Source organism: Struthio camelus, chromosome 16 (genome assembly GCF_040807025.1).
Source record: "Struthio camelus isolate bStrCam1 chromosome 16, bStrCam1.hap1, whole genome shotgun sequence".
Lineage (NCBI taxonomy): Eukaryota > Metazoa > Chordata > Aves > Struthioniformes > Struthionidae > Struthio > Struthio camelus.
The window spans coordinates 8,914,792-8,927,992 of NC_090957.1; the positions used below are offsets into that span (position 1 = coordinate 8,914,792).

General features: G+C 56.7%; 1 protein-coding gene across 3 annotated transcripts in view; it reads right to left on the minus strand.

Annotated features, from left to right (window-relative positions):
- Positions 1-234: 234 nt before the first annotated feature.
- STX1A (syntaxin 1A) overlaps positions 235-13,201 on the minus strand; it is a 116,247-nt gene continuing 103,280 nt past the window's right edge. For 2 of the 3 annotated variants that reach the window (XM_068910327.1, XM_068910326.1), the window contains 4 exons: positions 8,851-8,924; positions 7,606-7,743; positions 4,456-4,566; positions 3,441-3,689 (listed from right to left, as the gene is read on the minus strand). In XM_068910327.1, the coding sequence (XP_068766428.1) occupies positions 3,612-3,689; positions 4,456-4,566; positions 7,606-7,743; positions 8,851-8,924 (401 nt within the window). In that variant the 3' untranslated portion in view covers positions 3,441-3,611. Of the gene's footprint in view, positions 3,690-4,455; positions 4,687-7,605; positions 7,744-8,850; positions 8,925-13,201 lie in introns of all 3 variants that reach the window. The other variant, XR_011134946.1, reaches the window with a different exon arrangement.

The following is a 13,201-nucleotide window of genomic DNA, read 5'->3' on the forward strand; positions in this document are numbered from 1 at the left end:
TAGCTAGATCTTATGAAGGTTTGCGTCTCTTGAGGGCCAGGCATACCCTCTTCCAAGTTGAAGGGGGGAAATGTTACCTGAACTTTCCTGGGATTGTTCCTCCTACTTGCACCTCCGTTCAGGCACACCATGGGTGCCTTCGTGCCCTAACTGGTGCTGAGGTTCTCCACACCCCATCCCTGATCCCCATCCCCTCCTCCGTTCAGCTGAAACATGAGATGTACCAGCCAGAGCTTTACAGTTACAAATGTTTATTCTACATAAAAATCCCACAAAACGGGAAGCTGTTTTGCACCCAAAGCTGTGGGAGAAGAAAGGAGGCTAGCAGGGAGAGAGGATGAAGGGGAAAAGAGGCAACATACAGTGTCATCTAGCCCAGTGAGACAGAGCAAGCCAGGGTCACGATCCACATAGAAAACAAGGACACTTAGCTCACAGTACAGCAACGGTACAATTCCACGGGGGGGGGCTTAGAAAGCCTTCAAGTACATTAATTACAAAAAAAAAAAAATCCCCAGTTCGAGTGCAAGCTGTGCGTGCCCCACACTGCTCGTGGAATACTGCATCAAGACACGCTCCCGGTGCTGGGAGGGCAGGTGGCACTTGGAACAGAGGCATTGGGGGGGGGGGGCAGTCTAGAAAGAAAAAGTGAACTGTTTCTCCAAAGCACAACCACGCTGTTGGTGATTTGGTCTGTACATGCAACAGGCAGGTAAAAAGGAACTGAACGGGGCTTCCCGTAGTGCAGGGGTAATTATTGCACCAAAACACCCTTCCCTCATAGCGAGGACAGTGTGAGCTGGCCTACAGGGGCAGTGATGGCAGCATGCTCATCCAGCTCCCTTCTGTCAGAGCCTGCAGCCATACTGCATGTGAGATCCCAGTGCTGTTGGCAGAATTTGGGGCTGTGGCCCAGCTCGGCCCCTGGTTGCTGGCTGCTGAAGGTGATGGTATGGTGAAGGACAGAACAAATGCCACCCCCCCCACCCCCCGCAAAAAAAAACCCAGCCCACCCCCCCCGGCCTCCCATTGCTGCTTTCAGCTTTGTGCCTTGAATGGGATGGGCCACAGCCTTGGTGTCATGTGAGCATATGCCATAAAAGCTGCTTCTTGGGCAGGGGCTAGGGGAGGGGCTGTCCCCCTCATGGTAGCTGTGGGCATCACTGCAGGATGAGAGCCTGACACACTGCAGGATGAGAGCCTGACAGGCTTTTCCTGCCTGTACGCCCAGGAGCAGGGCTGCCAGTAGCATTATTGCTTCCGGGGGGGGGGGGGGGGGGGGGGGGCCAGTGCGCATGCTGGCTCAGCAGTGCAGAGGGCAGATGACAGTGGCAGGGCGCTGTGCCAGGGCAGATGCAATGGGCCACCAAGTCTGTTGCCTGCAGCCAAACATTCCCCACAGAGCAATGGCCATGCCAATGCCTGGGCCCTGCCTCGGATGGCGCTGCCTGGCCCTGCCTGCAGTAGTCCCAGTGCCCCAAGTCCTTTTGCATTTTTTTTTTTTTTTTTTGAGGGGTGCAGTGCTGTAGCTCACCTTATGTTTCACAGGTGACCCCCCCCCCGGGGGGAGGGGGGAGGGCTGAGCTGGTCTTGGGCCCTCCAGTGGCTGCAGCTGCTGGTGGCTTGGGTTGGGCAGGGGGACATGGAAGGGCCAAGGCTGAGAGCCTTCACAGCAGTGGCTGAATGCCTCCATGGGCTGTGTTCTGGGGCCTTTGGTAACAGGGGCATGGAGCACTGGGGTTGCTGGGAGGCGAGCTGCTCTCTGCCTGCCCCCAGCCCCCTGAATAGCCATGCTGCAGCCTTACCACAGGCCAGTGCTGCTCACCCAACATCCATGGGCTTCCCCCTGCCACCCTCCCCCAACCAAAAAAAAAAACAAAAAAAAAAAACACTCTTCAGGTGCTCTAGCCAAGCCAGGCGGCCATGAGGCCAAATGCTATGCCACAGGCTAGCACCGTGTCCATCTCACCCAGGCCGCAGGGCCTTGCTGCGGTACTTTGGCACTAACATGGGCATGCCAGCTGGAGAAGTGGAGTCACCCTAGGAATACAAGAGCAGAGCCCTGCACTTATCTTAGATAAGGGCATGGAGGCAGCTCAGGGCCCATCCAAGCTGCCCACATGCCCAGGCCACCCCCACAGCGGCTCTATCCAGGTAGTCAGTGCATCCTAGCTGAACAAAGTAGGCACAGCGGAGGCCACCCACAACAGCTATGTGCGGTTGCCTCACAGAGCCCACCTAGGGGCAGAGCAGACAGCAGGGCACAGTGCTGGGGGGGAGGTGGCAAGGGTAGGTCAGATGCCAGGAGGCGTCAAAGAGATGGAGGAGGTAATCGGGCACAGCTGGTAGGATGTGGGAAGAGGAGGATGAGGGCTGCTGCTCCTAGCTTCTGTGGGGAGGGATGCAACAAGGGCCAATCCTTGGGACCAGGGAAGACTCTCCTGTCTCCAAGCTCCAGCGAATGGGTGCCTGCATGGGCGAACTAGGCTGGAAAAAAGCCCTGGTCCCAGCCAAACACCACAGGGGTTGGGGGGGGGGGGGTCAGAGCCAGCCCCAAACACCAACAGCCAGAGCCCAAGCCTAGGAGTAGCTGGGGGCGGGGGGGGAACGGACGACAGCACTGACTGCTGGGGCTGAGAGTAATGTGGCAAGGGTGTTTTGTTTTGGTTTTTTTTTTTGGAGCAAGGCAAGCACCTGGCACATGTTGCTAGCCTTGTACTATCCATGCCCTCAGGCTCTGCCAAGAGCATTGCATAGGTCTCCATGTGCCCCATCCCTGAACAGCAGCAATGGCCCCAAGCAGCAGCACCTCATTCCATCACATCAGCCAGGACTAGGACAAGGTCCCCGGGTAGGAGTAGGCCTCTCCACCCCCGCAGCACCATGGCCTTGCTTCCACCCCACCAGCAGCACCACGTCCAGCCCCAGGCACCCACACCGGGGTGAGGGTTTGCCTAGAGAGGGGCAGCACCATCACTGGCTCCTGCCGTGGCTGCGGAGCAGGGACCTGCAGCTGGGCACAGCCATGGGGAGGGCAGTGACAGGAGGGACCAGGGCAGGCAGGGCCTGGCAAAGCATACACACAGGGAAGTGCCCCCGGAAGAAGCAGCCCAAGGAAGGTGGTTTCTCAAACACACATGAGGCTGATGGACATGTGGGCTCGACCTGGAGTGATGGCAAAGCCAGGGGGGAGGGTGGCTGGGCACTATGCTCCCATGGACCCCGTAACACCCTTTGCTAGTCCTTTCCTGCCCTCAGCTGTGGCTGATGCAGACTGCCTAGCACAGGAGGAGCAGCAGCACCCAAGGGCACCTGCCCCCACCCTGGTCCCAGCCAGCCACCCAGGCTGGAGCAGTGATGTGAGCTCGGGTTGCCCCCATGGTCCCCCTTGCACCCATCACAGGCCCCTGCACCCCACCTGTGCCCCGGGGCCGGCACTCCCTCCACACAGACGCACTGCACTGCACATACAGCGTCACAAACAACCATGCATTAGAAACTGAAATGCTGCTGGGAGGCTCCGGGGCTGCGTGGTTCGGCTCCAGCTCGGTTGCGGCCCTGCGGCACACACAGCTCCGTCCATCGCACACAAACAGTCCCGTGGGGAGAGTCTAGCCGAAAATGCCGCCAAAGGTGGAGGCGATGACGATGCCCAGGATCACACAGCAGATAATGATCATGATCTTCTTCTGCTCAGGTGTCCCAGCGCCAGCAGGAAGAGAGGGGAGTGGTAACTGGGAATGCCATGGGCTGGAGCAGCCCCTACACCCCAAAAGCTGTAGGCTGTGTTCTGCCCTGCCTACCCCATGCCCCTGGCAGGCTCTGACCAGCACTGTGAGAGCCAGATGGCTGAGAACATGGCTGGAAGAGTTGGTCCCCTCCGCTGGGTCTCTGGAGGAGCCAGGCTCCTGTGGAGGGTCTGTAGGGATGGCCTGTGTCACCTGGCCAGGGCCAGGTCTGGGACCAGTGGAAGGCAGCAGCCACCCACCAGACATAAGGCCATTCACAGGGCCAGGCAGCACGCACCAAGCTCAAGGTGAGAGCTGAGCTAGGCCTTCATCATCTCCATCTGTTTCTGGGAAGGGATATGGCTGCTGCAGGAGGCCCGACCCACAGGGGTCCACCCTGTCCCTTTTCTTCCCCCTAGCCAAGCACCCCTGCCTCAAGGTTTGTCTGCCAGAGCTCAGGCAGCCCCTGCCAGGGGAGCTCTGCTGCAGATGATGCCACCAGTGGGACCCACACTAATCCCTGCAGCATGGAATAAATCAGTGCCCAAGTGCATAGGGGCTGTGCTTTGCAGCCTTGCTCATCCCTGCCTAGGGACAGCCAAGAGCCCACACGCAGCCCAGTTGGGAAGGCTGGGGCGGGGGTCCCAGGAAAAGGACCTCTCCTGGGGATGGGGTGCCAGCACTGCAGGGCAGGGAGAGCTGGGAACCAGCCCACACCATGACTCACCCGTCTGGCTTTGCTCTGGTACTTCACCGCTTTTTTGGTGTCAGATACGGCCCGCTCCACGTAGTCCACGGAGTGCTCCACATTGTACTCGATGCGGTCAATCATCTCACCCTGCAGTGCGGGGACAGTGCCCATGCCCCCATGCAGGCAGACGTGAGCTTCTCTGTTCCCCGCTGCTCCTGTGTTGCCCTGCTCCTTGGCACTGTGCGGCTGTCACCCTACCCAGCGACCCTAGCACAGGAGAGAGAAGGAGCATCAGCCTGCCCTGCTGCAGGCAGCAGATACCTCTGGGGTGCTCTATGGGCAGCTGTCTGGACCACGGGCTCTGTGCCACAGAGCAGGCCAGGCTAGGAACTCAGAGAGCTGGGACCCCTGTGCATGTCCCAGCAGGAAGGCAGGCAAGGGGCAGGGGTGTCAAGGTGCGTTCCCCAATCTGGACCCAGCCCGGTGGCCACCCTGTCTCATGTCTCAGGAGAGCATCAAGGCCACAACAGGATTTCCACTGACACCACACACTGAAGAAGCAGGAGGGATAGCAAGGAGAGCAAGGATGGCAACAGCAGAGATACATGGGATGCTCACAAAGCCACAGACATGCAAGGACAAACAGTCTGACCCACACAACCACCCCACAGGGAGCAGAGGCCCTCTGCTTCAGCTCCTGCATCCGATGCTGCTGAGGGTGCCTGCGACTGTTTGGAGGCTGGCAGGACAGGTCCCAGAGCAATTCCCGCTCTGGCTCCCAGCACTGTACATGCAGACTAGAGATGTGGACTCCTGCATGTCCTGGGATGCTGTCTGCAGTGTGCTTCCCATTCACCCCCTTCAGCCTTTCTCCTTGCTGATGCTATAGAGAAGCATCTGGGTCCTATGGCAGCTAAAGCCAGAGTCTGATAGCTTATTTGAATCACAGGAGCAAATAGGGGCAAGGCTGGGGGGAAGAGCCAGCTGGAGACAGCACCCACCAGGCTGCAGGGCTGGGAGCAGAGACAAGCATCAGAGGAAGCCAAGGCTGAGATAGACCTCGCTGGCACTGGCTGCAGTGGGCACAGGAGCAGCAAGGGGCCACTGCCTCCCCCAGCACAGGGCCCAGAGTCTGCTGCCTTGTACGGCACAGAAGGAAGCTAGGCTGTGGAGCCGGGTGTCATGGCCAGGCAGCCTGGCTCTCCCCAGCCAGCAGCTCTGCAATGCTCTGGTCTCAGCCTCATGATGGAGAGCGCTGCAGAGGATGAGCCTTGCAAGCCTAGGGAGGTTTTGGCACAATCCTCCTGACCCTCACCGGGCTCCCTGCAGCCCGTCTCATGCACACTGATGCTCCAGCATCTGGACGTCTTGCCTAAACCTGCTGATTCCCCTGCCCACCCACACCATGCCTGGAGCATTTCAGACACCATATGTCTCTGCTCCCGACCTGGCACCCACTCTGCTTCCTGCCTTCTCCGTGCCAGGGGCTTGGAGACCCCCACCCTGTAGAGCAATGCAAGGCGGTGGCACTGTCTCACGGTTAGAGTGGGGTAGGGTGCTGAGAACCCTCACTTTCACCAGGGTCACCAAAGTCCATCAGGCCTCTTGCTTGTCTTCATACCTCAGTTTGAACTCCCATGAAAGGCACATGAGGGCTGGTGGTCTTACTTCCCCACTGCAGCTGAGTCAGCGCAGCAGGCCACACTGCCTGACTGTGGGCCGTAGCCTCTGCCACTGCCACGTGCTGCCGACGCAAGGCCCACAGTGCTGTACAGAGCCAGGAGGGTTCACCGGAGTCCTCCCCAAGGAGAAGCCCAATGAAGAACCTCCTGCATTCCCTGTGCTACAGTGCCCCAAGCCAGGCAGGGAGCCACAGTGCATGTCTCACACCTGCTCTTAGGCACGTTGTTCTTGGCAGCCCCCAGCAGGCTGGGCACCCTACATGGGGACAGGTGAAGGATGTGAGAGATTTTGGGGCCACCAGCATGAGTAGTGGGCGGGCCAGGCTCCCTTCTGTTCCCAGGGAGGCCCCAGGGACAGGATGTGGCCATGTGACAGGCTGTGACAGGCAGAGCTCTCAGGGATGGAGACAGTCCTGCCAGCAGACACGAGGATCCTGAAGCAACAGCACTGCAAGGGCAGGACACAGGGCCGGAGGTCTCTGAACAGGTGGAGGTGGCCCACCACCCTGCATGAGCTGACCTCCATATGCACTGGGGCCAGCCAGAGGGCACAGGAGAGGCAAAAATCCTTCTCTTAGAGGTAGAGAGGAGTGGAACAGCACTGCCAAAGTCCCTCAACCCTGGGGCCCTCTGTTCCAGCCTGCCACATGGGCTCACAGCCCTGAAGTCCTCCAGCCATCAAGAGAAAGCTCAGATGATACACAGAACCGGGTGTGCCAGCTGTTTGTGGGCAGGCATGGTAGGACACAGAGCCCAGCAGATCAGGGCGATAATGCATCCATGCCACAGCCACTCTTGCCCATTTGCCCATGGGACAGCCCCAGAGCCACATGAGAGCCATGCGCATGCAGGGCACAGCCATGCAGAGCAGAGCATGCAGGCACTGGCAAGGGCCAGGCAGTGCTTTACCTGCTGGTGACGGTATCCTCGGGCCGAGGCAGCATGGCGGGCAAGAACGGGGGTGAGCAGGGACACGGGAGCATTTCCTGGGCGGAGGGGCCAGGCCTCGCTGCACAGCAGCGTAATTCCTGGGACAGGCTGACAGGGCCCACTGACGCCCTGGTGGCACCTGGTGCCAGGAGCCCTCCCAGCAGGAGTGCTCACACACTTGCCTGCACACAGCTTCCCAGTGCTGGTTGGGACACAAGGGGAGACAGGCTTCCCCTGCCTGGGTACCAGCCACCCTCTAGCTCCCTCTGGAGCCCGTCTCCATGCCTCTCACCCCAGAGCATGCAGCAGCACCCTATAGGGTGCAGGACAGCGGGGTGGCCAGCCTGCCAGCCCCAGGAATGCCGAGTTCGGCCCTGGTGGGAACAGCATAGTCCCACATATGCAGTCCTTCCCCTCAGCTCCTGCCCAGGCAGGAAATGGGGCCAGAGATGGGTGCTTCCGCAGGACTGGGACAGCTTCTAGCAGTCCTGTCCCTGACTTATCTGCCCCAGTCCATTCTTCCCATACCCAGCAGGGCTTGCCAGCATCCCTGTGGGCTCCGAAGTCTCCCTACCTGGCTCTCCACGAGCATGGCCATGTCCATAAACATGTCATGCAGCTCTCGAATGCTGTTCTCCAGTTTGATGATCTCACTGTGCCGTGTCTCAATCTCGTTCAACGCCTGCTTGGTGATGTTCGAATCCATAATGATCTACAAGAAGATGCCAGTGAGCATTGTGCTCAGCCCTGCCTGGAGGCCCAAGACATTAGCCCTCACCTCTGGGAACAGGGGCACCAAGAAGGGAAAGAGTAGGGTTTAAATGCAGCCAAGTGAGGGCCAGACATTGGGCTTCAGATCCTTTGGCCACAGCATTACATACTCTGAGCCAGGAATGACAGATGTGACAAATGAGAGACCAAACCCATAGCTGAGATGCGTGGGCAGTGGGGAGCAACAGTGAGAACAGAGTGCTACAGGACAGCTGCTGCTTGGGGGGCTGGAGGGACAGGGGAAGGTCTGGATCTGGGAGAGATCTGAGCCCCCCTGGCCTCAGCTGGCGGCTCCACAGGGGGACACAGGATCTCTAGGCGTTTCTTCAAACCCCACAGCAGGATCTCACTGAGTGGGAGGTGACTGGGCCCCATTCTGCTCTCTGGCTGAGCCAGAAGGGATTGGATGGTGCTGAGTAGAGCTAAGCTGCTTCTTGTACCCAGCCATGATGCTGGGGCTGGGGAGGTTCAGCAGGAGCGAGACACCAGAAGTTCTCTGAGGTCTGGCCTCATGGGCCCAGCTCCCTGCTGGCATGAGGGCCATGGCGAGTCCCCATGGAGCAGTGCTAATGGCTCCAAGGCCAGCAATGGACTGGAGAGGTGCGTGGCAGGTTGGACACAGGCTGCACACCTCTCTGTCCTTCAGGTAATGAAAGGACCTGGTCAAGGCAGGGCCCTAGTGCAAACCTGCGTTTCTCAGGATCTCAGCTGATGCACTGGGGAGAAAAAGACATGGCTGCAATACAGACACCATCCTCCCCAGTACCACAGTGGGGGTAGCCCTTGCCAAGCGGCAACATCTGAGCACTCCAAAGTCCTCCAGGCCCAAAGCTGCCTCTAAAGACAGGATGCAGCATCCTGCTGGGATAGGATCCTCCATACAAACCCTCTTCCATAGGATTTGCTTCACCTCGTGCGAGCTACTACCACAGCAGGAGCATATCCACCAGCTATATTCCCAAGAGGGCCCAGGGATGCAGGGATGGTGGGGGCTGGCTCAGCCTTCACCTGCACTGGGCTTAGGCCAGGGCCAACCTGCAGTGCCTACCCCAGAAGAGAAGATGGCTGGGTTCCCGCTCTCCAGCATGTCCTCCAGCTCCTCACTGGTGGTGGTCCTGCCAGCTGCAAGTGATACACATAGGTTAGTCGTGAGTGAGTGCCCAGACTCCCTTCCCAGGCACGGGGCCACCACATGAGGGCTCAGCCAGCTCTGTAGCATCTCCCAAAAGGACAGCTGAGCTCTACTTCCAGCCCCAAGAGTGCAGTGGCAGCTACAGGGCCATCATCACTGCAAGGAATGCCTCTCTTCTCAAGGGAGTCCAGCCACCAGCTTTGCCCAGCTCACCTAGAAAGCCTGTCCGTCCTGAATGTGCTGCCCTCCCCTCTGGGGCAGGCCTGCCTGGCCCTGCAGTCCTGGCTCAGCCTTGAGAGCTCGCTGGGACCACGCAGGGCTCCTGGGTGCCTGCATCCCCGACACAGCATGGAGCAGTGACGAAGGACTGGGTACCACCAGCAGCCAGGTGTCAGGGTGCAAGGAGGAGGATGGAGAACAGCAAGCAAAGAGCAGGGACAGGCCACAGGGCTCCCCACAGTACCATGGGGAAACTCCCTGGGCCAGTTCAAGCCCACAAGAGACATTCAGTTGTGTCAGCCAGCAGGGGAGAACCTACCGGCCAGGACTTGCTTCCCTTAACCCCATGTCCCCAAGCACCGGCCCAGTATCTTCACTTGCAACCATGTGCTCCCTCGTGCTGGCTCTGACCAGCGTTTCCCAGCCCAAGCCCCCAGCCTTCCTTCTGCGCCCTGCTATCACCACAGGTCCCCCATGTCCACAGGACCACTGGGATGGGTATACTGAATCCCTCCCAGCTGGGGCATCACATTTACTGACCAAAACCTGTTTGTGAGATTTGGATTGAGGACCTGATCTAACATCTCAGTGCCCCGTGCCAAGTATGGGCTGCCCGAGTTTTAGTCCTTCAGCTGTATAATGCAGAGAAACTAAGCTCATCCCTCCTCCCTGGGACACATCCCTCACTCTTGGCAGGACCCTCAGCCCCACAGCTCCTCTGGGGGCAATTAACCCATTCTCAGCTCGCAGACTTGCCTCCCTCTCCCTGCAGACACCTTCCATGCAGCTATAGAGGAGGGAGATGATAACTACTCTGCACGTTACACCAACCCTCCACCATTAATTACACCATGCTTTTCAGGCTAATAACTGTGTAGGACCCATGAAGTTACAGTGTTAAGCAGACTAACATGCAAGGCAAGCTTGTATTGAGGCTCACTAGGAACCAGGGAGAGGGAGCAGGCTGCATCTGCAGAGAGGACAGGAGTCATCAGCCAAAGCCAACAGTACAATCAGGAGCAAATAGGGACAAGGCAGGGAGGGAGCAGATAGCGAAGCGACAGTACAAGGATGAACTACCCCACTAGCCAAATGAGGCATAGCAAACAAGAAGTGATGGAGGCCAGCAGTTGCCATGTGGTTACAGAGAGGTGAGGGGATGGAGAGGGCATTGCCCACCAGAACAGGTGAACGCTGTGGGGCCATGGGAGATGGACAACGTCTCAGCTGGAGGGGCTCCTGGTGCTCCTCCCAGGCACACAGGCGGGAAGGCAGCTTATGGGAAACACACGGTAACTTTTTGGGAGGCCTCCAAGGCACAGCACTAGGTAGAGGACTGCAACAATGCCCCAAGCAGGGGACATAGAGTCTGCATCCGGGGGTCATGCTGAGGAGCTGTGCCCGAGAGGAGATACCCAAACCCCACGCCATCCCAGCCAGCATCAGACAGGATTGGATCCAATACAGCAGCTCAGACAGCACCTATCGAGGGTCATCCAGACTGGCAACAAGCACAGACATTGCAGAAGGGGAAACAAAAGCTGTGACTTAATCAGATTTTTAAAAGCAATTTGTAATTGTAGAAGAGAGGTAGCACAAGAGGAGGAGCCATTTACCGGGATGTCATCAAAACAACCACAGGTGGAAGAGAAATAAAAAACAAAAACGCACAAGAGGAAAAACAATGGTCAGAAAGAAAAAATGGAATTTTTTTTAAGAAGAAATCTCTCTTTCACTGTTTTTGTTGAATAATGAAATACTTTATTTGCAAGTTAATTGCCCGCAGCCAGAAAATAATTCCCCTATTATTTATAGGGGAAATAATAAAATAATATAATATAATAATATAATATTTTATAATATTTAGGGGATATTATTTATCCCCTATTAAATATCTCATAATCTAAAAAAACAGTGGGATTTTTATTTTAACCACCAATAGAAATGAGTTGGTAATGCTGCAAATGCTCCTCAGCCAGCTCTGGCAGTGGAGATCCAAGGTAGGGACCTCATAGGCACTTGAGGAGGGAGCAGGCACTGTTTCTGGCATGCCCAGGGCTGTCTGGCAGGAACTTGGGACAGGCACACCAGCGCTGATATATGGGAAGAGAGCAAAATGGGATGAGCTTGGCCTGAGCGTGTCCAGGCACGAAGCTTTCAAGATAATGGGGATTATAATGGGCCCTGCTCCCCTCCCCTGGTACTAGGGGCTGGAGTAAGGGGCTCAGCTCAGCGAAACACCTCTATGGGGAGGCTAACTCACAACTCATCGTTTCTTCTCTGGAAATGGAATAAATCTTCAGATCTGACTGCACACTGCAAGGAAATGAAGCAAAGAGCAGAGCAGATCTCAGAAAACAATATTAAAAAGTACAATAAAAGTTTTAAAGAGAAACAAAAGGACTGTGCAACACAGCACAGCAAGGATCCACCTGAAAGACATGAGCACAAAGAACCAGAGAGGGAGAGGAGTAGAAATCTGCTATGCCTTGCTTAGTCTGCAGCCCTCAAAGAGAGACAATTAGAGCCAAACGACAGGGCCCGCAGCACTTGGTAAGAGCCATCCCTGAGCAGACCAGCAATAAATCTGTTCGGCAATTCCCAACTCCACAGAAGTGCTAGGGAAGGCGTGATTCTCCATCCTCACATCTCACTGCATGACCATCAAGAACGAGGCCTGCAGCCCTGGCACAAAGGGCGTTTTTCAATCGTTTTACCCTAGTCCTGCACAATGCAGGCACAGGAACCCAAAAGGTATCAGAAACCAGGTGACTGCAGAAATGCAGAGATGCCAACCTGCCCCAGAAGCCAGCCAAGGGCTGGGAGCAGCAAGGGTAGGGCTGCTCTGCAGCAAGGGACAAGATGGGAGCCAAGGGTGACTACAGCACTTCCAGGGCCCTCACTGACCGGGGTACACTCCTTCAGCATTTGAGCAGGGCCCTGAAAACAGGATCCACTGACAGTCCCAAACAAGGCAAGGTGACCCCTGGTCCAGGGGCCAGCCACGGAGTCCCCATGAGGGGCAGCAGGAGATGGGGCTGGAGACAGGACTGGGGAAATGGCTGCAACATAGGTCCAAGGTCCAACCAGGAGACATGGCCAGAGATAGGCCTGGGGACAAGATCGCAACACAGATTCAAAGTCTACCCAGGAGATGGGGCTGGAGGGTCCCCTATTTTTCCCCATTTCAATCCTAGAGATAGCCCTGAAAAAATGCTGCAGGACCAGCTAGTAAACAGGTGCCTCATCCAGGAGATGCCACATGTCCTATAGTCAGAGCCAGGACAGGACACAGGCTATGGGGTCTTACTCTTGTTCTCACTGCCCTGCTGGGAGCCCAGAGCCAGCCTCCTTGTTGTCCAGTTTCCCTATTGCAGAACCCTGTGCTGGAAGAGGCCCTGAAGCATACAACGAGGTGAAGGATGAGAAACACACATCAGGCAGATCAACAACTGGGCAGACACCATGGGCTTGGCCGAGGGCCTGTTGTTGGTGAGGAAGAGCTTGCTTTACTGTTAAGCCACAGCATGAGGTCTGAAGGCTGCATCTTGCCCATGCTGTGCAGTACAATGCTATCCAAAGCAATATAACAGACTTGCAGGACCCCAGAGGACTTGACAGGGAAGCCACTGCCTTCTGGTTAGGTTTTATGGTTTGGAGAGGCTGTTGCTAACTCCTCCTCATTTCTCGCTGCTGATCAGCAATAAAAGTAGAGGAATGTGTGTTAGATACTCGGCTGATTTGCTCTTCCACATCACCACAGGGCTATTGTACAGCTGGAAATGGGAATGAAAGCACCGAGTTGCTGCAAAGTGTTCACAAAGAGGGAAGAGCCTGTGAGAAAATTTCTGCTCTGAAACTTGGCAATGTGCTGGAAAACCACAAGAACTGGACTTCTATCTCCTCTGCAAGCTCTGGAATATCTGACTCGAGGCACTTAGCATATAGATATTAAAGCCTTTCTAGGCAGAAAAGACTCTGACATTTGCCATCAAACACATGCAGCACAGAGCCCTGCTGGGGGCTGCACAGTGGAGGAAGAAGAGAA